Genomic DNA, 22,972 nt, shown 5'->3' on the forward strand with positions numbered 1-22,972 from the left:
AAAAGTGGGAAAGTGTTCCTAATGGTAACAGGATCAGTGTAGATCTGGACTGACCTGGAAAAAGCCAGGTGGCATGGGTCCTCCTGGCATGCCCTCACCAGGGGGCATCCCTCCCATCACAGGACTGGGGGCTGCTGCTGCACTCTAGGATGGAAAAACAGTAAAAAAAAAAAAAAAAAAACATTACAACTCTAGCTCTAACTGTGCTGCACAACACAAGTCCAATAGTAATACACAAATGGGAGACTGTTAGACTGTTTTTGTGGTCCTTTCTCAAATGAGATTCTTGGCACAGCTGGACTCAAGAGGAGTACACATGAGGAATCCAATTGCCCTGTGGACTAACCCAGAACAAAGGAGTAAGAACACACACTGAGCAGATCCACATCATTTGTGGGTCTCCTCTATGAAAGGGGTATCAATAGGATCCTTACTGAGGCTTCTGAGCCATGCTGCTCCAAGAACCAGTGGGTCAGATAAGGATCAAGTGGGATTCACTGAGTCAGTGGCTCCAAAGTGCTGCTGCACAGCAGGGGCTCGCTGGGCCGATTTCCTGCTCAAACCGCAGCCCTAATTCACTAATGTGCCATTTGCTTCGGTCACACGCTCCTAATTGACTGAGTTTTTCTTCCCTGTAGCTGCAGCAATCTGAGATGAGCTAATGTCTTCAGAGCTGTGGGGTTTAGCTCACAGAGTGGCTGCAGACGGAGAGGAGCTCCTCCGATCCCATTTGACAAACCATGCGTCACACACACACACACACACACACACACAAACACTTTAGTGTAGATACAGTAATAATTGCCTGTTTACTTACAAACGATAAATGTACCAGCACCTACACACACATGCGCACAAAAACACTCTTGGTCTCTGTCCAGCACCCCACAGCTCTACAGACATCACTGGTCAATAGCCAACACACTCCCTGGTATTGACTGCACCTTCTCTAATTATATCTGCTCAGGCTGCCACTGCAGGGCCACTGTGAAATACCTCAGCAGGGGGAGAAGTGAGGCCACAGGGAGAAGTCACGTCTCATCAGGCCTCACCACCACCACCAACGGGACACGGAGACAGAGAATATAAATCTTCTTCCTTTACTAGATAAGAGGTGCGGTGAAATTTCAACGAGAGAATATCCCTTGCAAAAACCAGAGTTTTTATGTAAAAATCCACTTCTGATGAAGATGTTTAAGAAAACGTGTGGAGTTGGACTTGCACTCATTCTTCCTCACCCATCTTGACCAGTCACTCTCAACTAACACAGGCCATTCAAGGAGAAACACTCTCAGAAGACATGGCACAACCTAAGGCTTGGGCCAAAAAGCATCTCTTTTAAATACTGCTGTTTTTACTCCTACAGAACAGGTGAGCATTTTGTAGATGCAGTATACAGAACCACTATCAACCATTTAATTAGATTTCATCCGACAAAGAGGTTTTACTCTATTCACCCAATACTCTCACTTTAAAAAGTATGGAATAGCTCTCCACGGAAGCAGGATGACAAAAATATGAATGTCTGCCTCCTTTAAGTCACAGTATCATTAAATGATCTTTTGGGCATTTAATCTACTGTTGAAATCAGCAGCATGTTGGGAGTGTTCCCTAAACATCAGCTGAATACCATCTGCATATCACATAAAACACAACCTGCTTTGCGAGAATTAAACTGCCCAGACAAGTTGTCCAAATGCAAGATAAACAAGGGTGAAGTCAAGAACCCACCCCGCCTGAAACAATCCAGCAATTACTCCATCACACCTGCACGATCTGACAGGTACACAGACACACTAGCTAACCACTAGCGCATGTTAACCACAGAAACATATATCAGATGTACAGACACAGTGATGAAGCTGTGTCCAAGGGTTCATACATACATGTAATATTTTATGGAAACAGTTTATGGAAAATATCGCTACAAGACTTCTATATCAGCCTGTAGCCTACTGACCACTTAAGTGGTAATCCTGAGGACAAACCTTTTTGTTAGCATAGCTGTAAAATGGAGTTATGGGGTTGATGCCAAATGAAGCCAAAATATCCCAGATATGGGTGCTGCCATCTTACGCTGGTGACACCATTTAGAGCCAGAGTGAAGCTGCAATACCAAGGTACCGCCAATACAGACGCTCCACCTATCGCAAGTATTTTCTTTCTACATTTCGTTTTTTTACGATTTCGTTCAATGTGAGAACACGGCAGGGGATTCCACGTTGGATTCACCATAAGCGGGTGGGTAGGTTGATAATGCTTCTAACACGCAACAGACGCAAAAATTGAAAAAAACTAATAGAAAACAAATATCTCCCAGTGAAAAAGCAGTAACACGCACATAGAAGACTCTGACACAGATTTCAAGAGAGTTTGTGGTGAAAAGAGCTGACACCGGTGTCGGGCTACTCCAACTCTCGCCTGAATAATGCGGAGGATTTGTTGCTGTTGTGCTCTGCAGAAAACCTCCAGCTGCATCGCGCCTGTGTGAAAGGCAAACTCTGGGTAAACTCCAGGCTTCACCCGCAGGTCATGTCTGAAAACGGCTTAACACTGTGAAATGTTACTGTGAAGCGCATCTTAACCTGAGAGCGACTGTTGCTGCAGAGTAATTGTAAGCAGATGTCTGTCTATCATGATCTAACTGGAGATACAGATCCACAGTTTATGGCTCCTTTCACAGGAGAGAGGTAAACTCCCATACAGTCACACTGTCTGGCCGCTTAGGGAAACTAGTTTTTGCTAGTTTTGTTCCTCTACCCTTAAGTAGCCTATTCCTGGAATGAGTCCTGAAAAGAAATAATGATGTAAACACTGCTGTATTAAAAAAAAAAAAAAAAACTATTGGCCACAAAGTAAAAAAACAATGTCACAAGCTACTTTGCGCTGTAGAAGTCAGAAACTGTTTGCTAGAGTGAGAAACAATGTGCATGATGGGTTCCCAGGCATTTTATGTTAGATCTTTATCTTATCTCTGTAAGGCAGCTCACAGCTGCGCTTGCTGGACTGTCCCAAACAGCCCGATGCTGCTTCTGGTCTAAACGAGCCACGTCTCACCACAGACTCTCTGGTACAGGAAAAGGACAGATGTCTGAGCCTTGCCTCAGGCTATGGAGCTCTTGTCCTTACAACTTCCCAGGGGACCTTCTTTAAGACAGACCACCACCCCCTCCTCCTCCTCCTCCTCCTCCCCAACCCATAATGATTCAGCATGTACACGTGTGTTCTTAGACGCACGCAGGCAACTCCAGCCAAACAAATCTTTCCCTGAATCCTTGAATCACTGAAGGAGGTTACAAAAGGCCAGAGTGGCGGCGGATGTGCTTGTGCTGCCTTTATAAAAACAAAGAGGGGGGGGGGGGGGGGAGCAAAGAGGAGAGGAGGGAGAGGGGGTTGAAAGGGGAAGAGAGATGGGAGTTTGAGGGTGACCATGGGATGACCAGGAGGTTGACTGAGGTAAAATGTGAAGGGAAAAAAGTAACACAGAGAGAGACACAAAATTAAAGAAGACACAAAAATTAAGAAGAAAAAAATGGAAGATGTAAAAGAGGATGAAAGAGGCTGAGCTGCAGCACAGAGACCACCCAACTGCCGGCTCCTGACCCAGCATGCTCTTAACAGCCTCACTTCTTCCACTGGAACCGAAGCTCAAAAGAAACCAGCCCTTATGTTTAGCTTGTAAATGTTTAACCATCAATCAACATCATAAAACCGGCTCCAGATCCTCACTGGATGCTCTCTCTCTCTCTCTCTCTCTCTCTCTCTCTCTCTCTCTCTCTCTCTCTCTCTCTCTCTCTCTCTCTCTCTCTCTCTCTCTCTCTCTCTCTCTCTCTCTCTCTCTCTCTCTCTCTCTCTCTCTCTCTCTCTCTCTCTCTCTCTCTCTCTCTCTCTCTCTCTCTCTCTCTCTCTCTCTAGTTACTTCTAGCAGGTCCCTTACTCTCCTCTTCTCTTCCTCCCCAACCCCCCTCCTCGTTTAATTCCCTCAGCTCCTCCATGGTGTTGGTGTGTGCTGGGCATATGCCACAGTGCCACTCCCCTTTTCCTTTTTTCCAATCTGCCCCTTAGCTCCGTGACAGCCATCAATCAGCCGCCGACGCCATGGCGACGGGGCCCCTCGGGGAGCGTTCGTCAGGCCCATCGTGAATACGCTGGGGCTTTACGAGCGCTGCCGGCTAACAGAGCAGCGCTCACCTCCCCCACACCTAGACAAAGGCAAGGGTCCAAGGACTAGTACTGTCCACACACATACACACACTTCTCTGACCTCCCAGCATCCACAAATGAACACAAGGAGAAACCAACATCAGAGCAAAGGGTAACCACAAGATGTCGGGGAGAGTCAACCGCACAGAAACTCTCAAAGCTCCACACCACAGCAGCACACTATCAAGACTGTTTCCCTCATCAATCATTTGCTTAATGTTTTCCATGTTATGAAAATGGTTTCAGTCACACCACGGGCTGAGATGTAACAGCTTATTTTGTGTTGTTCGTGCTTTCAAAAGGAAACTGGGGATGTTTCCTCAATTTAATACAAAGATTACTGGAAAAGTCATTTTCAAATCAATCTTACACCTTTGCCTAAAACAAGATGATTTTGACACCACAATAATCCATAATTCAAATCTGGAAACATGATTTCAACACAGATGCAGTCGGCTTGAATCCGTCTGACTTTCTCGTATTCGACAGTCAAAACTACAATCGCCCATTCCATATTACAAATAACAAGCAAACAACAAAAACAAAAGGCCAAGATATTGCAGTCAATTGTCGTGAAGCAGGCTGAGTGAATAACGGCTGGTTTCGAACAAAATGCACTCCTCCCTTTGTCTGTTTGAGTTAGAATAATTAGGAATGTGGTTATTGAAAAGGGCAGAGCCACGTTGTAGCCTCTCTCCTGGCTCCCAGGTCACCTGCCAGATCAGGAGGCCTGTTACCCTGACAACCCTATCTGCCAAGAGCAGGACCAACATCTCCATTTTAACCCTTTCCTGTCCGACACATCAAGAACTGGTCTGTGTATCAGACAGCCGGAGGGGACTACTTAACCTCTAATGTCCATCTTGGCTGTGCTGATGCAGCAAAGCACAAATTGAATTTTTTTTATTCACATGGGAAACAGAATTATCTTTTCAGATATGGATGCAGAAACACAAGAATGGGAACAGCCGAAGCCACCGACGGGCAGGTGACACTTTCTTTGATCGGCAAGAGGCCCCTTTTCATGCAGCTGACTGAAAGCAGGAAACAGCACGATTAGCAAGATGCAAATCATCCATAACTTGCAAATATTTGTCAGAAGTCTGTGTGTATCATTAAGTCTGGGAAAGTTGTGCAGAACAAACGGCAGGTTCTATTTTGTTCCTCACAAATGAGGCAGGGTGCTTGAGCACAGCGTGGATAAGGGGAAAAGCACTTGACAGGTCTGACTCAGGACACGCTGACATCAGCATCATTTTCCCAGAAGCCAATAAAGCTCATTGTTGGGCGCATCGTTCGACCCACCAACGGGGCGAGATGACCGATCATAAATTCAGGGGAAGAAAAAAAAAAAAAACAATACTGTCAAAAATTGCATTAGGTAGTTGGACACAGCTACGAGAGCTGCTGTGGGAAATGGTGAATGACTTACATCACCAAAACAATGTGCAAAACATTTAACATTTAAGATTATGAATATAAAAAGCAGAAATCAGACCGAGTCATGATAATACTTGAAGCTTAAAAGGGAATCACAATGTCCTGAAGTCTGGCAGCTGTATCACTCTTGAAGGAGGATGTGAAAGATGTTGTATGGTCTGAAGTGTTGACAAACTGATTATGATTACTTTGCTCCGATAGCTCCCACCCCAATTATTTTTTTTTTGACTCATTGCACAACCTGATCCGAAGCCGGGTTATTTACATTTAAACCACTTCTGGGCCTGGCCAAGTTGTTGTCTTCTTCAGGCAGAGGACAGAACAATATGCGCAGCAACAGTTCCCATGTAAGCACCATACTCACGTAATCATGGAAGGCTTTTGCTTCGCTGGAGTGGTCACATGTCTCTCTCCTCTCTGGTGCGGCACAATACAAGTCCCAGAATACACTGTGGACAAGACAGGTCATGAAGCACAGACACACACACACACATAAAAAAAACAAAGCACCCAAACAACCTCTGGACATGTTTACAGGGAGACAAGAACATGATCACTTACCACCACCAGGAATGTAGGAATCCAGGGGGTTCTCCAAGTGTTATGTTTTTCTCCCATCGAATCTGGGAATTTTTATTATTAAACAAATTTTAATATTATTGCCAAAGACCACATGGAGTGTTAATTGTTTAAATATAAAACATGGTTGGATTAAATGGCACATACCTCTGATAAAAAGGTCTGTGCAGACTTCTGTGCTCCTATGTGTAACAAATACTCATAGACGTAAAGAGCCAACCTGTGTGGGGAAAAAAATATACAATTTAGATTTTAAACAATCAAACCCTAAAACATAAATGGAGGAACATCAGGTTGAATTTTCTACTGGCACATTGAGTGACTGGAGTCTGGTACAGGCCCTCTGAACAATGGCTGCCAAATAGCCTTTGCCAAAAAATTAAATGGGGACTGAGCAAACCAAGCCAAGCCTGGTGAAGATCCACCACAATAAGACTGTGGAGGAGAAAGTGTGGAGGCAGCAGCTTGCTTTTAAAATGGTGATGTGAGATATTAAACCCCAGCTGCAGCAGCAGTGTGTGTGTGTGTGTGTGTGAGTGTGAACTACAGTGTCCTGCTGCCACTGATGGGCTCAGGGAAATAAAAAAGGGAGCGCAAACACAGAAAACAATGTAACTGCGCTGTTATTGTTTTCTCCTCCCCGAGCTGTCGAGCGACAAAACCCCGCAGAAAATATCAACACAACCGCGGGTTCGAACTGTGGAAAACCACCGCTGTGTGTGTGTGTCGGCGGAGCGGCAGCGAGGAGGCGAAGGCAGCAGAAACACGACTCGGAGCAGGAATGGCGAGCAGACAAGGCGGTTCATTCAATTCCAGTGACGGCAGGAGGAAATCGCCCGTCCAGCGAACAACAGAGAGCGGGAGGGAGCAACTTACCGCGGCGGTAAAACACACAACAATACCCGGCTGGGAGCTTACTTTTCTCGCGCCTGGCCGTCCGACGGCACCGGGGTGCCTTTGCCTTTGGGGAACATGGCTGAGTGAGGGAGGACGCCGCCTGCTCGCTCTTTATTTTCGCTATTTCATCTGTCAGATCATCGCGACCCTCTCTCGCACTGCAACCGCACACGACTCAAACCCGGAGACTCAACCGAGCCTGGGCCGGAGGGGGAAGAGGCGGGCCGGGGCCTGACTGACGCAGCCGGCAGCCAATGAGAGCGCGCCGTTCGCCTTAAGGTCTGCCTCGTGCTTGCTGTGACGTTCCCAGCTGCGATGTGTGTTAGTGAGCTTCGTTGGATGAAGAAATACCCACTTCTCCCACTGTTCACTGGTTTCTGACCTGGGTCATGTCAAGTCACGATTCAGGTCACCTCATCTTGTTTTTCTCTTGTCTATACAACTGAAGACATTATTTAGAATCAAAGAAATAAATGTGGTTGTACAAGGGCTGTTTTTCTGATGTGTGTGTATTTTGTTTGTGTTTTTGTGAGTTTGTTTTATATTGTCCTTTTTGTGTGTTGTACAAGTTGTTGTTATTGATATTGACTATGTTCCTGGATTTGCATTTATGGAAGGTGTCTGTTCATATGAGGGTAACACCAGACTATTTTATGTTTATTTTTGTTTTGTCTTACTGTTTAACAAATAAAAAAATAAAAATCAGGCAAAGTAACAGTTTGTAAGGATATACATTGTGTGCGTGTGTGTGTGTGTGTGTGTGTGCGTGTGTGTGTCAAACAATATGAATAAAAGGAATCTAACAAATATCTAAATATACAAAATTACTTCCACTATCTATATTTATTTGACCACCATTAATTTAATTTAATATATTATTTAATATTTATATTTAATATATATTCAGTAATAATTAATTATATTATATAAATATAAATATATATATTATAATTTTGTCTTGTCTATTTGGGAGTTTCAAATCGGTCTCACACACGTATATACAGATTATGTTTGACGCCTTGTTTGACCTGAGAATTAGCAGGCAAATCAATAAAGGTAGATAAGTGGCTTTAATTAACTTTCCAAATGTAAGGAATACATTTAAGAATGTGCCCACACATTAGTACAAAGTAAAGACAACAAATAAATAATTTATTGAATGTAGGTTTTCTGCTTTACGTAACATGTCTTGACTTTCTGTCATGTATGTATTTGTATGTAACACATATAACAATACGATGGTCCACGGCTAAATATTGTGCCTCACTGACGATGATGAGCCATTAAACCCCCAGTATGAGGTGATTTCAGATCCACCTTAAAAACGCGTACGTAACAGAAGCCCGTACAGGGAATGGTCTCTCGCCCTCCCTCTCTCTCTCCGTCCCTCCCTCCCTGCAGACAGTGGTGAAATACTTCAGTAAAGCCGCTGTGTGTGTGTGTGGTTGTGTGCGTGTAAAGCAGTGTTGATGAGGAACAGCTGAAATGTGGAGAGCTTCAGTCTCGTGTGCAGCTCTCAGCCAGTGTTAGTATTTGGTTGCTGACGTTCTCTGACACTTCCAGACTCTGTGTCGACTCTTTACTCGGGTAAGTGCTTGTATCTGGTGTATTTGAAGTTTGCCTTTCACTTGTTTTGTGGAGTAAATAACAATCTTTAATGCTGCATGTTGTTTTTCTTATTCTGGGAGATTGTAGCTGCAGCAGCAGCTCATGTTGAGTGTTGCTATGTACGGACGTCAATTTAAAGGTCACTGGCTGGATAGGAAGAAGGACAGGTGACCACTGACTGCATGTGTGTCCCACTGGAGCAGAAGTTACTGTCATGTTAAACAGTGTGTGTGTGTGTGTAGAGCAGAACTATTCATAGTGGAGGGCCAGTGCCATAAAATACCCTAAGGCAGTAAGTATAGGCATTTATACATTTCCCCCTTATCCTGGGGGAGAAATGTTGGGCAATGCCTCAAACCACAGACTGAGGTGCAGATTATTTAAAGCGTCCCGTGTTGCAGCACTGGTTCACACTGACTGTGCAGTTTTCAGATTTAGAAATAAACAAAATCCGTGGGTGACCACATTACAAATATGTGATTTTTTTTTTTATCGAGGTGCTACTGACTCAATACGTTAAGTTTTGTGTTCAGCCTCTTTAACCACAAGGTGAGTGAATGTCAGACTGATTTGACTTTAATCAACACTCATTCTCTCTCTCAACTGATGTTTTAACTTTAATATTGGAACAAGTAGGGCTATTTGTTTAATTTGATTACTTAATTTTATATTTTTAGTTTGAAGAGTATCACACGGTGGTAGAAGATAAACAACTAATAGCATCATGTAGATATTTTCACATGGTTAAATAATATGTATTAGTTCTATGATTATATTGTGTTTTATCAGACTACATATTAAAAAGTAGTTTTTGTTTTATAAATCGTGGTCTGCAGTTTATTCCAAAAAAGCCGGTTTGAGTTCTCTGGAGAAGTTTGCAGAATTAGACCTGGAAAAGGTGGTTTTAACTGTAGCCATGTTTCCGATCAGTGCACAAAGTGAGGTTGCTTTTTTTCCTCTCGGATTTTGAAAGCAGCAAACGACAAGAAGCTGTTGTCTAGTTTAAGGTATTAAAGGACTTGCCAGTCATTGTAAGAGTGATGAATGGATGCATGTTCTGATTAAACCGGACCGATATGTCTGACGAGAGTAAAAAACTTCTGATACAGATATATCAGCCATAAATATATAAAAAAAAAATTGGCAGTGATTCCTAAGATGTCATCATCAAACTCATGACAAAGAAATGTAATTGAGGCTTTACAGTTTACCCATAAACTGTATTATAAATAAACAGAAAACACAAATACAACCAAATACCATATATAGAACTAGAATTGAGAAAATAAACTAATCTTTTCTGCATTATTTATTCTGCCAAATAAGTTTGACAAGCACATTAGTGAAATGTCTGTGAAAGGCTCATATTGGTTGAGTTTTCCGGTTCCAATCATATGTGATAAACATTGTTGATGAGGCAAGAGTTTTGTTGATGTTTGACTCAGAGATCTGTACTTATTTGGTGAGAGAGATAATTAATCAAAGAGATAAATAAGTGTCTTGGTTCTGCTGAAACCCACTTTTCTGCATAGTTGTGAGATATGACGTCGGAGGGGGAGGAGGTCAACTTGGTGCTGGACTCTCTCTTCATCCAGGAGAGTGGGGAGGTGTACAGGAACCCCACGGAAGTGAAGATGAGTCAGATCGTGATGCCCTGCCACGCAAACCACTGTGGGGAGCTGAGCGTCGGACAGCTGCTGAAGTGGATGGACTCCACGGCCTGTTTATCTGGTAGGAACACAGCTGTAGCAATGCAATTAGTTGTCAGGATGTAGGACCAGACAACTCGCAAAACAAATGCTGATAAATACAGTACAATACAAAACTAAATTATTATTTTGAAACTGTGGTTTTCTCACATCTCAGCTTCACTGCATGGAACAGTTGATATATTAATAAATGTGATAAGGTAATTATAGCTGATAATTTATCTTAATCTTTACCTTACCCTACCTCCAAGAGGTTATGGTTTCTTCCACAGAATGATTTCCACCAAACTTGGTAGAGGGATGGATGCGAGAAGAACCCATTAAATTGTGGTGTGAATGCGGATTAAGGGGCAGATCCAGGAGTTTTTAATCACTTTCGTAAATAACTTTTTCTAATTTATGACAAACTAGAAGGGCACTTGGAAAGTACATACCTCCACCAAGGCTAACACCATATTCCTGGATTCGCCCCCTTGATTGAACCCAAAAGTTAACGGGCCAAACCCTTCTGCCAAGTTTCAATAAAATGGGTTCGGTAGTTTTTGCGTAGTCCTGCTAATAGACAGACGAAAAGACAAATGACAATGAAAACGTAACATCATACCACTTCCGTTTTTCTTTCATATTTCTACTATAATAATGAGCCGGTCATGTGAAGATTTATTGGGCCTTGGCGGAGGTAGATTCAAATACTGACTTTGTCTTGACTTTCTTTACAGATGTTTTTACAACATCCCGCAAAAATGTTTTAGACACAATGTGAGAAATTGAAATTTTTGGGAAAACAGCTGCTCGAGGTCAAGAGTTGATTTTTAAGCTCCACTTACACATGATCAGTTCTCTAATTATGATAATAGACACAGCAAAGATAATCTTTAATGATGAAATGCATTTAAATTCCTCCAGCTCTGAGGTCTAACCTGCAGATGCTCTTTTGCTTTGTGCTTGTTCTCATAGTATTTGTGTAATCTCTGCTCTCCTCTTCCAGCTGAGAGACATGCAGGCTGTACCTGTATCACCGCCTCTGTGGACGACATCCATTTTGAACACACCATTGGGTAAGGTATTAACCTCAGTGCTGCTCTGACAAGGTGTATCTCCAACTGAGAATGGGTTGCAGGGACAGAAACCATTGCACGCACTGAGGGGGTGAATAAAGAAATGTGTGACTGTTGGTCAAGTTTCACAGTTTTTGTAAAGACCACCTATGTGTTAATTAAATTCATTATTTAAAATATTAATCTATAAATGGATCCTGTACTCTTAAATAATGTTAACAACTGATTTAAAAATGTTTATCAGCCAAGTTTTTCTTCAGTGACGGGCAGGAAAATGTTAAAATCTATGTTTTTATGACTGAACGTGACGTCTCTCTCTGCACGAAGCTTTCACACTGTGTTTGCAGTGTAATCGCTGCTGCGTGTTGATAGTAAAGAGTAGTGTGTGTCTGGTCCAGGGTGGGAAAGGTCGTCAACATCATCGCAAAGGTCAACAGGGCCTTCACGTCCAGTATGGAGGTTAGTTGACCTAGGTTTTTGGTTTCAGGATAATGAACATACAATATGTGGAACTTTTTGAGAAATTAAACGAATGTGGTGATTCTTTTCTTCTCAGGTTGGCATTCTGGTGACTTGTGAAGACCTTTACACTGACAGGCAGTGGAAGGTTTGTCATGCATGCGGCACATTTGTTGCCAGACGAACTGAAGCTGGAAAGGTAAGAAGCCAAAACCAAAATATGGACCCAAATGCATTCTTCTAATGAGTTCTCAGTATTGTGTGTGTGTGTGTGTGTGTGTGTGTGTGTGTGTGTGTGTGTGTGTGTAACAGGTACAACTGAAGCAGGTGGTTCCCCGCACACAAATGGAGCAGGTGGAGTACAGCCTGGCAGCAGAAAGGAGGAGGATGAGGCTCATCCATGCTGAGGTCATTACAGATCTACTGAGCAGCAGCACAGCTCAACTGGGTACACACACACACACGCGCTTACTATAACGTAGCACTATATGCCAGACGTCGGCACCATTTAAAACCTGACTGATCACAGCTCCCTGTTTTTCTGTTCTCTCACCAGGAGAATGCCAGGAGTACCAGAACGCCGTGCCAGCTGAGCGGACACGAGTGGAGAGCGTAGAGCTGGTCTTACCACCACACGCCAATCACCAAGTCAGCACATTTGGGGGCCAGATCATGGCCTGGATGGAGAACGTGGCTACGATTGCAGCATGGTAAGGACCCAGTATTTACAAAAACTTGCTTCAGAAAGGAATCAAGGAAGGAATTTAGCTTTACCACTCTTATGTCAGCAGTGTAAACATGGTTGCACCTGGAAGGAAATGTATAAATAAAGTTTTGCCTGCTTAGCTTGGCTCAAATACTAGAAACCCAAGGGAGTTGCTTCCATGCAAACAAAATCCTCTTCCCAGCTCTTCTGAAGCTCATGAATTAGCACGTTACATTACGTTCTTGACCAGGAGCACTGAATTCCAGTATCTTGGCTCATGTTTGATTTTTCTTTTTTCCCGTAAACCACCAGAGACTCACTGCACCCTGAACAATCCCACACAATGCCCACCCACCATCTGTAAGTGAGCTTTAGAAGTCCTGAAAGGTGCGTTAGGTTTTGTTATGGAGTCGAAGCAGTCTTCAGTATGTAGCTTCATCTTTACAACATTGATAAAAGTGGTATATCTTCTCACCCTAATCAAATGAATGCATCTCCAACAGATATACTTCACATTATTAATTTAATTCCTAGTTTTCCTAGTAGGAGCATGTTTGTAATCAGGTCAAAGGAGACAAAGAACCAAAACCTTTCACTTTTTATTCCTTCCTTCCAACAACAGCCATGGCCAAAAGCTTTATGTTCGTTCATTGCGTTCTTGTGAACACGATATATCTCATGAAGTTTGATAAAGATGATGCTCAATCTGACACACTTTTAAAAAATCTTATTTTTTATCCAAAAGGTCACAAGTCAACTTCACCCTGACATCAGAATGTTCTGTTAAACTTTTCTGGCCATTATTTAACACCATAAGTCAGGAACAGAATACTGTATTTTCTCTTTTTTTAACTAAGGCATTCAACTGTAAGGCCATAATTGTTTCCCTCTATATTGATCTAGTCGCTTGTGTAACGCACACCCAACCTTGAGGACCATTGACATGTTTCATTTCCGTGGCCCGTCCCACATCGGTGACCGACTGGTGCTGAAAGCCATTGTAAACAACAGCTTCAAGCACAGGTCAGTCTCCACATAATGACAGATTCTTTTCACACAAATGGCAAATGACTTTCAACTCATTTACCATGTGTTTTTCTTGGAAATCCGTGTGTATGTGTATACCTGCATGTGCTCTAGCATGGAGGTGGGAGTGTGTGCTGAGGCCTACAAGGGCGGCGATCCTCTGCGTCATATAAATAGTGCTTTTATGACCTTTGAGGTGCTGGACAGTGACGGGAAACCACGCACGCTGCCCCGCATACGGCCCGAGCCTGTGGTGAGTGTTTTGTCGCTGTCTTTGACAGAAAGTCATGTATGTAGGACAGTGTAGAGCTAAAATAGGAAAAGTTCACATAATAAGCATCCGTGTGGTGTGACTTCTGTCATTTGTTCTTACGTGTTTCACAGGATGGAAAAAGGCGTTATCAAGAGGCCATAGCAAGAAAGAAGATTCGGCTGGATAGGTTAGCACTTCAATGACTTCTTGCTCTTTTTAGAATGTGATGGATATTCCTCAAGGTTTACATTGGTGTATTATAAATATGTAAAATTGTCAGTGTAAAATTTGGCTTAAATGCCCAAAAATGTTTTTCTATCTTTTAAAACTAAGACAGTTCCTAAAAAAGAAAAGGTAATTAAGGTAGATGGATTGTTAGAACTATATGGATAATAAATAAAACTGACATTTTATTGAAGAAATAATCCCTCCAGTACTGTAACACCAATAGCACATAACAAAGTAAAGTTGTCTGTACACAGAATCATCAAAAAACATCACGAAAGCACCAAAAATACATGAAAGAAATACTTATGTTAAAAACTATTATGGTATATAAATGCAGAATAAAGTAATAAAAGTGATACAGAAGCAGTGTCACTGGGGCCTAGTTTGTCCGGTGTCGTGCAACAGAATCCATTGTTTACACCCCCCAGCAGCACCACATGACTTGGCAGAGCAGCATATCACAGCTGAGCACACTCTGGTGCAGAGCCATAATAAGTTCATTGTTCAACTGTTAAACCCTCGCCTCCAGTATAACCTGTATTCCACTATTTCACAACAACATTTTGTGTGGAATCAAAGCGGAGCTAGACTGAAAAGGTCGATATTGGTCACGTTGTTGGTCATTATTCTTTTCCCCCTGTATGAACGCCAGGTTTTGAAACTTGTCCCAGACTTGTGTATTTCATTGCTGCCCTTCATGTTTGCAGGAAATACATTATCTCCTGCAAGCAAACTGAAGTGCCCTTGTCTGTGCCCTGGGATCCAAGCAACCAGGTAACCAGTAATATCTGGAAAACAGGGACCCAGATGTTCAGTAAACCCGTTCAGACATAGCCACTGTAAAATATGAGTTCAGACAGGCATTTGTCTTTTCAGATATACCTGAGCTACAACAATGTATCAGCACTGAAACTAATGGCCACCAGAAACAACTGGGTTTTAACGTCAGAGAAAAATAAGGTCAGTGTTTTGTTTGTACTTCTGTTCAGGATGTGGCTTATTGAATGATTTCAGCTGTTGAGAGTCCACCATGAATTCCGATCTGTGTTGTTTTGGACCAGAAAATGCACCGTCACAGTGGCTGTGCTCAAAATGGTTTTAATTAAGTTGTGGAATAATTCAGAAAAAGTCAAAACTTTGCCTGAAGCAGATAAAGACCTGAAAAACATAATTCTCAAAAGATGCACATTTACCACATTCTTTATCTCATCATAACACCAGGCTCAACCTGTTCACTTTTAAAATCTGGAACACTGACCCCTTGTTGTGGATGTGCTTTATTCCTTAGGTCAGACTGTACACACTGGAGGAAAATCAAACGCTCTGTTTCAAGGTGGAGATGCACGTCAACGTTGCAGCAGAGCAGACGTTCCACCTCTTATCAGACCTGAGGAGGAGAAAAGAGTGGGACCGACATTACGAGTCAGTAACATGCACATATTTGACATTTTGCATCATCGGGCACAGAGAAACTTAAAGTCCGTTCAACAGCAGAATGAGCTTGAAAGAAGTCAGGTGTTATTCAACAAATCGTATAAAAAGGCCCAAACCATCATGTGGCTCTCATCCCCAGGTCCATGTGTTTCTACTGAAAACTTGCTTAGTTAAAAACTGCTCAGAAATATATAGTTACATTTGAAAAAGGCCCAACAATTTCCTCAAATAGCTTGTGGCCATTGTAGTTTGTAGCAAACTCAACAGAAAGAGGAGGAAAAGGGAAGGAGATTCAGCAGTGGATTCACATGCTGATGCTTTTAGTTTAAGTTGTGGTAGCAGGATGATGTATCTGATGTTAATTAATTGAGGAGAAAGTAGATTCCTAGGGTTAGGACCTCCACTGTCTTTTATCTTGGTGTAGGCCTGAATTCGCACTGAAAGTCAAATAATTACGAAAAATTAGATTTAAACAAAATATGGTATTAGGACAGCTGTTAGCGAAAGTCTCCTGTAGATAACACCTGCTCCTCTCTGCTAACATTCTAGATGATCTGTGATGTAGAGGCATTACAGCCATAGACGAACAATAACCTGATAATGTTATAAATATGAATAATCAGTTAAAATTCTGTATCATATCCTGAATTTGATTGAAACCATGATAATGCATAAGAGGGATAAATGTGCATGTAAAGACTCGCTGACACAAGATGTCGATGTCAAGACACAGAACAGAAGCTGAATAATATTTGAAATAAAATGTTATGCAATTGCCAGAATTGTATTTATTCAGTTGAGACAAATTGGACTTAGATGCCAGTAGACATCTCAAGTAGAGGGAACCAAAATGTCCAGAGACGGCCCTGCTTTATTAGTATAAAACAGCAACCATGAAACAAACTGTTTGTATGAATGCACTCACTGAATGTTCATTAATTTAGTAAACTTCCAGTGTCACTTACTTGTCTTTGGTGATGGTGAAGAGTGTGTGAGACGTGAAGCTCATTGCTGATGCTGATGCTGTGTGTCCTCTGCAGGGAGTGTGAGCTGATCAACCAGGCAGATGAGGATGACACTCTGTATCGAGTCGCTGCTCCGTCTGTTGGCAAAGGGGCCAAAGGGCAGGACTTCATCTTACTGGCATCCAGGAGGAAACCATGTGATGCCAGGTGTAGTAATCTATTACATAATAAACTTAGAAATGACCCCTCACTTTTTATTTGTCACTTCACTGCTCTCCTCTGTCTTGATTTTCTCTACCTTCACATCTTATCTTTTTATGCTTCCAGTGCTGTCACATTATTACCCCCGCACTTGTTCTTTACTTTAATAAAGTCTCATGATGCTCTCGTCCCCCCTCTCTCAGGGACCCATATTTGATCGCTCTGCGGTCTGTTACTCTGCCGACTCACCCACCCACTCATAACTACACCCGGGGAGAGGTGCTCTGCGCTGGCTTCTCAATCTGGGACGAGTCCAGTTCTGCCACCAAGGTTGGCCAAACGAGAGGGTCACTCAGTTCAGCGTGCAGTGTTGCAATCAGCACACTGCAGCACTGTAACTCAAGAGAGAAGTAAAGGTTTACTGTCCCACAAATGTTCTTTGTTTCAGATCACCTACTACAACCAGGCCACACCGGGTGTCCTCCCGTACATTTCCACTGACATCGTTGGCCTCTCGTCCAGCTTTTCCAGCACTTTCTCCTCCTGCAGCCGCTTCCTAGAGGCCAACAAGGGCTGCCTGGCTGCTCCCTGACCCACAACAGCACAACTATATCAGTATGAGGGATTGGGATCGTCCCTCCTCCCGTTTGACCTCTGCTGATGAGGTGCTGTGCTCTTAAAGATGCCGTAGTTGAATGTATTTGTGCCTCTCCCTCTTCTCAGCAATGAATTTGTGGTTTCTGTATTTTTTTTTTTTTTTTTAAACAGCGCACAATGTTTCGAGCCCCTCTCAGATTTTTTTAAAAACTTTTATTAGAGTGAATATATTGTGGAAAACTATATGTGCAATATCATTTTATAGGGCCAGTGAATCATATTTTGGTACAAAGAGTTGTCTGAATTATTTATCATGATCTCACTAATCTATCTATCTTGTTTTTATTGACACATTCAGGCTTCACACAATCTAACATGAGGATAAAACTTATATTAAAAATTTGAATCAGCTTCTTTTGCTGGAGATTATTTTCTACCTCACTGAATCTAGTTTCAAAACTATTTGATTAAACGTTAAGATATATGCTAAGATGTACATTAACTGATGCTGTTTTATTTTGAGATGACGATGTGTAGTTTTGAATAAATGTACTTGCACTAATTGTATAATATGCAGACATTAAATGGCCAAGTATGTCACATGACAAGCTGAAGCTGTCTTGATTTAACTGAAACAATAAACACATTAGACCAGTGGATTATTCCCATTGAGCTCTTGTGTTGGTCTTCACCTCCCTCACCCCTGCATTCTTACCATTCCTCAACCATTTTTTTATGAACGAAAAAGAAACACAAATGCAGCTTGCAGTCGTATCCCACTGATTTTTTTTAAATGTTGCAATAGGTGCACAAGGTCTGGTGCAGGAGAACGACAGAGTCCTCAGTGAAACAGTCAGGGACTAAGCCTCTCACTGGGGCTGATAGGAGTTGTAGCTCTGCTTTCTTCCCATGTATTGTGATGATAATGATGATCACCATCATCATCATCATCATAATCATCCTGTTATGCTCACACTCCTTCTTGGGAACATTCAAACAAGGAGAGTGTCAGGTAATTGCAGTCATAAAATAGTATTCTGTCCAATTTTAGATAAATGATGAAATACAGTCGGACATGTGGCAGTAATCAATGATCCTGCTCAATGAATCCAAAGGGTCTGATGTGTCACATTCTCACAGTCAGTATTATATGGTTATATACAAGGTTACATGTGTAGTGATAGAAGATTTGAGCAGCCTGGCAATTCAAAGTGACTTACATAAGATATAAAAGACATCAACAGCAACATAAGAAAATATGAAAACGAAGCATTTAAAGAAATTAAAATGAATTAAATACAAAAAAGATAAACAAATAAAATCATGTGAAATAAAAGAGTAAAAACATACTTTTTTGATTTATGAAAGGCTGTGGCAAATCACTGAGCAAGATTACATTTAGATAACAAATTATAATAGAGCATAAATGAAAGAATTTAAAAGGGTACATTTTACATGTTTTTTCTGATATTGAACATAGGGGAAAAAATACAGACAAAATATTATTAAAATAAAATATAAATACTACATTAAATCTTTACAGCAAGGGTCTATTTAAAAATAATAATAATAATAAATACATGCAGGAAAAGACTAACTATATGCAATTAAAAGAATAACAAAATAATTTAATGAAATATCTACTTTAAAAATAGACTAAGTCCCTCAGGGAAATATTTTTTCTGTGTGTTTGAAGATGGCTGCTTGTCTGAGTCATCCTAAATACCATAGAATTGACTGACTTGTGTGATACTTGTACGTTCAGCTGTGACTGATTTCTTTTTTAAAGAATGGAGCCCTTTGTTTGAGATGCAACTTTGTTCTCAGTTTATTTCAAATCTGTGCAATTACAATCATACCATGTAATTACTCTACAATCATCTTGTGGAACTGCACATTTTCCAGGTACTTTTCATAATGTGAATATTATATACACGTCCCTGTATTTTGTATATGTTTTATTTTGTTTTGTTCTATGGGGCGCATTTAGCCTTATTCGTACATATCCCTTGCCATTTTGTCCACCATTATTTTGACTAAATAATGTTGTAATAGGTGAATTTCATCGGCGTGGGATCAATACATTTTTTCTTTTCTTTTCTTGTAAAAGATGTAAAAAGAAATAAATTGTCATATTTTTTTTTATCTGCCAGCAGAAAGCCAAACTGAAGCTTGTTTTATTTTTGATACACCTCATATTTAGTTTCCATCGTATAAACACAAGGAAAACTTAAATTATATTCAATAAATGTGTTTATTTATTTAATTTTAATTTGTAGGTCAACCTTGCTCAGGGTTCGGCCCCGCCCACGTCGTGCACCAAACTAATCATGTGACCGAACCCGGATGTATGAGACTGAGAGAGAGAGAAGTAGGACTGACACAAGGTTATAGAGAGATAGATGAAGTTATGTATTTAACATTATAGTGAACTCACAGAGACATCATGACGCAGTGTGGCCGGAAGTTACAGATCTCCACCAGAGCGAAGCTAAACAGGTTCAACTCTCTGAGGGGTGAGCTTCATTTATGTCTCTTAGATCCTGTTTACGTCCGTGTGCCCGCCCCTCCCACTGTTTATCTTCAACACCTGTTCTTCTTCTTCTTCTTCTTCGGGGGTCCCGGCTGCAGGTCGAGAGGTGCGGGGCGCCGGGTTCTGGGACGTGGTGGTTCTCACCGCGGTGGATGAGAGTCAGAGAGCCGCGTACGAGCTGCAGGTCCGGGGCAAAGTCCACAGAGGAGAGCTCCCTCTGGGGATCTACTTCCAGGTCTTCTCTGATCCTCCTGGACACAAAGTAGGTGAGGGAATCACACGCCTCCCCAGTGTTTACCTTCACAGTCCTCAGTGTGCGGCTGCGTGGGAGCAACACGTCCTCACATCGGCATCATGAGAAACATCTTTTGAAAGAAGAAAATGAATCATTACATTTCATAGCACGATCATTTAGAAACAAGTCACAGGTGTGATCACAGTAACCAGCCTCATTAGTATTATGTATGACTCTTTGAATTGATCACCGGTTATTCTTATGATCTTGTGTTTTTCAGGGAATGGGGGCTCCACTCTCTACGCTCTGCAGCAGCTGGACGACCTCTATGGCAAAGCTCTGAGCACAATGAGAGTCATCCTGATTCATGCAGGTTTGACATTTACAGACACTGTTGTTCTTGGATATTCAGACAGAAGACATTTAGATATTCCACTTTTGGTTTCCCTCTAAAATGTAGAGGGTTAGGGTAACATAACTCAAAACTTTAGAAATAAAGAGAGATTGGTTAATTATTATTGCATTTTATAATCAATGTTCTGACAATCAAGGTACTTAAACATGTTAATGCAAAAGTGGCGTTTCTCATTGAAATGCAACATTTTCTCTAGATCAACTTTCTGCTAAATGACCAAATACAGAAGGAATTGTGTAATAGCAGCTGCATTGAAGAGATGCTTTGTCCTGCTGGCTCCATTCACACCAATGATGATGAGTGATTTCTAATGAAATACATCTGCTGCTCCAAATACATCTAATGTTAGTTCTTAATCGAAGATGAAGTTTACAAAATACTTTCCCTCCTGCAAGTTATTCGAATGTTAAGGTTTGACTGTACACGCTCATTTTAGATAAAACACCTACTGTACTGAATGTGATGTTTCCCACTTTGTCTTGTCTTATTCTTCCAGGGGGGTTCAGTCAACGTTTGCCTAATGCCAGCGCCCTGGGTAAGATCTTCACGGCCGTGCCGCTGGGTGACCCTCTCTACCAGATGCTGGAGCTCAAACTGGCCATGTACGTGGATTTCCCATCTCACATGAAGCCTGGCGTTCTGGTGACCTGCGCCGATGACATAGAGCTCTACAGCATCGCAGAGGATGAACATGTGAGGTTTGATAGACCTGGTTTCACGGCTTTGGCCCACCCCTCCCCACTGTCCATTGGAACCACCCACGGCGTTTTTGTGTTGGATTCATGTGAAAAGTCGACTTACTCGGAAATGGAGGACAGTTCCTGTTTGCACTTCCTGCACAAACCAAGCATCAAGAAAATGCAAGAGTGTGGTGCTGTTTGTAAGAGGCAGAGCGGTTGTTCCAATGAGTTTGTTTACACAGACAGCACCTATTATGTCGACTTTGAAACTACAAAGACTCTTCGTAACCTGCTGAAAGAGCTGGAGCCTTTGCAGTGTGAGATAGACGCATACGGGGACTTTCTTCAAGCTCTGGGACCCAAAGCTACAATCGAGTACACCAGCAACACCGCAAATGTCACTAAAGAGGAGAGAGGACTCGTCGAAATCCGACAAAAGATCTTCCACCTCCTACACGGGACTCCCTTGAATGTCATCCTCCTCAATAACTCCAAGTTTTATCACATTGGAACCACGTCAGAGTACCTGTTTCACCTCACGGAGGACGTGGCACTGAGGAGGGAGCTGGGCCTCCTGTCGTCTGCCTTCAGTGGGCATGTGAGTGAAAGCTCTGGCTGCTGTGTTATGTACAGCGTCCTCGATCCTAGTTGCTCTGTGGGAGCAGGATCGGTGGTGGAGTACTCCAGGCTGGGAGCGGGAGCATCTGTAGGTAAGGGCTCCATCGTCAGCAGCTGCTGGGTCGGTCCGGGCCTCTCAGTGCCTGACGCAGTCTTCATGCATTCACTGTGTGTGAACCACCGGGACCGCACTGGGTTTGTAACTGTCGCCTTTGGGATTAACGACAACCTGAAGCACAGCGTGGAGGGCCCTGCTTACGTGGACAAGCTGCAGCTTTTGGGGTTAAACTTGGCTGAGTGTTTCTGCAGCTGGGGGATGGAGAGCGAGGGGCTGAGGTTCTCCGGTGACTCATCCAGCTGCAGTTTGTGGAACGCTTGTCTGTTTCCTGTTTGCTCAGATCAACAAAGCTCGTTCTCATCGTCTCTGGAAATGCTGCAGGCCGTGCTGAGTGGCTCCACAATCCCCCGACCCAAAGGCGCAGAGCAGCTTTCCATGCAGGAGTGTTTACGGACTAAGAACCTGGAGGAAATGTTGGAGTTCAGGACGGGCCTGTATAATGACATTACACAGAGAAAACTGAACAGTTAAACCTGTTACGTTTGACTGATTATGTAAAATATAGACTGTATATCAAGATGGACAACATGACAGCTCCCCAAAACTGAAACCAAATCATCTTGATTGCCCCCCCTGGTGGCTGACTGCAGTACACGTCATAAACCCTGCATTATCCATGTTAGCGGATGGCACATGGGCCAAACTGAAAAGTCAAAATAAACGTAAATTGGTTGAAAGTGTATCAGTGAAACCTCGACACACCGGGATCCCTACTGTGCTGACACTGAGGATTCTCTCTATGTTCATTCAGGAGGTTTTTACCAGGAGGTGAAACATCTGCAGATGATAGATGACTATCTCTGGTGACTATCTCTGGTAAAAACACAGAATAATATATTTTTATGTTTAGAAATAAATACAATTTTAAAATGTGCTTAGCTTGTTTTTGAAGCTAATATCTCGAGGTCCGATGAATAAAACCATGTGTGTTATGTTCATATGCTGAATATGAAGACTGTGGCACTTAAAATAAACATTGCTGTGTCAATAAAAAAAATGATATAAATGAT

The 22,972-nt window shown here is 42.2% G+C and overlaps 4 protein-coding genes across 7 annotated transcripts in view; 3 read left to right on the forward strand and 1 right to left on the reverse strand.

Annotated features, from left to right (window-relative positions):
• The window catches only part of ssbp3b (single stranded DNA binding protein 3b), a 14,395-nt gene extending 7,080 nt beyond the window's left edge, over positions 1-7,315 (reverse strand). For both annotated transcript variants that reach the window (XM_034582028.1, XM_034582029.1), the window contains exons 1-5: positions 7,141-7,315; positions 6,370-6,442; positions 6,205-6,266; positions 6,008-6,092; positions 55-144 (exon numbers count right to left, since the gene is read on the reverse strand). In XM_034582028.1, the coding sequence (XP_034437919.1) occupies positions 55-144; positions 6,008-6,092; positions 6,205-6,266; positions 6,370-6,442; positions 7,141-7,196 (366 nt within the window). In that variant the 5' untranslated portion in view covers positions 7,197-7,315. The remainder of the gene's footprint in view (positions 1-54; positions 145-6,007; positions 6,093-6,204; positions 6,267-6,369; positions 6,443-7,140) is intronic.
• Positions 1-12,257, forward strand: part of dio1 (iodothyronine deiodinase 1) — a 25,746-nt gene extending 13,489 nt beyond the window's left edge. Inside the window, exon 5 of one of the 2 annotated variants that reach the window (XR_004613548.1) lies at positions 12,209-12,257. The gene's annotated coding sequence lies outside the window, so the exon portion shown is untranslated. Of the gene's footprint in view, positions 1-6,734; positions 6,758-12,208 lie in introns of those variants that run through there. The other variant, XR_004613549.1, reaches the window with a different exon arrangement.
• acot11b (acyl-CoA thioesterase 11b) lies at positions 8,513-17,968 on the forward strand. The gene is made up of 16 exons (XM_034582026.1): positions 8,513-8,706; positions 10,260-10,458; positions 11,425-11,494; positions 11,893-11,953; positions 12,051-12,152; positions 12,266-12,401; positions 12,510-12,663; positions 13,563-13,682; positions 13,800-13,938; positions 14,070-14,125; positions 14,874-14,940; positions 15,043-15,126; positions 15,455-15,588; positions 16,641-16,772; positions 16,970-17,096; positions 17,215-17,968. Exons 2-16 carry the CDS (start codon positions 10,269-10,271, stop codon positions 17,356-17,358), a joined length of 1,716 nt encoding a protein of 571 aa, XP_034437917.1. The 5' UTR covers positions 8,513-8,706; positions 10,260-10,268; the 3' UTR covers positions 17,359-17,968.
• A 1,738-nt stretch (positions 17,969-19,706) lies between these two features.
• On the forward strand, positions 19,707-22,659 carry fpgt (fucose-1-phosphate guanylyltransferase). Of its 2 annotated transcripts, XM_034583419.1 has the most exons (4): positions 19,707-19,879; positions 19,995-20,162; positions 20,412-20,504; positions 21,043-22,659. In XM_034583419.1, the coding sequence occupies exons 1-4, from the start codon at positions 19,810-19,812 to the stop codon at positions 22,431-22,433; spliced, it is 1,722 nt and encodes a 573-aa protein (XP_034439310.1). In that variant the 5' UTR covers positions 19,707-19,809; the 3' UTR covers positions 22,434-22,659. The 2 variants fall into 2 exon arrangements, with proteins under 2 accessions (XP_034439310.1, XP_034439311.1); XM_034583420.1 differs by lacking the exon at positions 19,707-19,879 and having other exon boundaries at positions 20,022-20,158.
• Positions 22,660-22,972: the final 313 nt, after the last annotated feature.

This window comes from Hippoglossus hippoglossus, chromosome 4 (assembly GCF_009819705.1).
Source record: "Hippoglossus hippoglossus isolate fHipHip1 chromosome 4, fHipHip1.pri, whole genome shotgun sequence".
NCBI classification, from domain to species: Eukaryota; Metazoa; Chordata; class Actinopteri; order Pleuronectiformes; family Pleuronectidae; genus Hippoglossus; species Hippoglossus hippoglossus.

What these genes read in the sequence shown, in the direction of transcription:
- acot11b (XM_034582026.1), top strand. Translation starts at nt 10,269, where the DNA reads ATGACGTCGGAGGGGGAGGAGGTCAACTTGGTGCTGGACTCTCTCTTC. An exon ending in CTCCACGGCCTGTTTATCTG is followed by an intron (nt 10,459 to 11,424) that starts GTAGGAACACAG and finishes CTCCTCTTCCAG; the next exon opens with CTGAGAGACATGCAGGCTGT. An exon ending in AACAACAGCTTCAAGCACAG is followed by an intron (nt 13,683 to 13,799) that starts GTCAGTCTCCAC and finishes CATGTGCTCTAG; the next exon opens with CATGGAGGTGGGAGTGTGTG.
- fpgt (XM_034583419.1), top strand. Translation starts at nt 19,810, where the DNA reads ATGACGCAGTGTGGCCGGAAGTTACAGATCTCCACCAGAGCGAAGCTA. An exon ending in CAGGTTCAACTCTCTGAGGG is followed by an intron (nt 19,880 to 19,994) that starts GTGAGCTTCATT and finishes TCCCGGCTGCAG; the next exon opens with GTCGAGAGGTGCGGGGCGCC. An exon ending in TCCTCCTGGACACAAAGTAG is followed by an intron (nt 20,163 to 20,411) that starts GTGAGGGAATCA and finishes TGTGTTTTTCAG; the next exon opens with GGAATGGGGGCTCCACTCTC.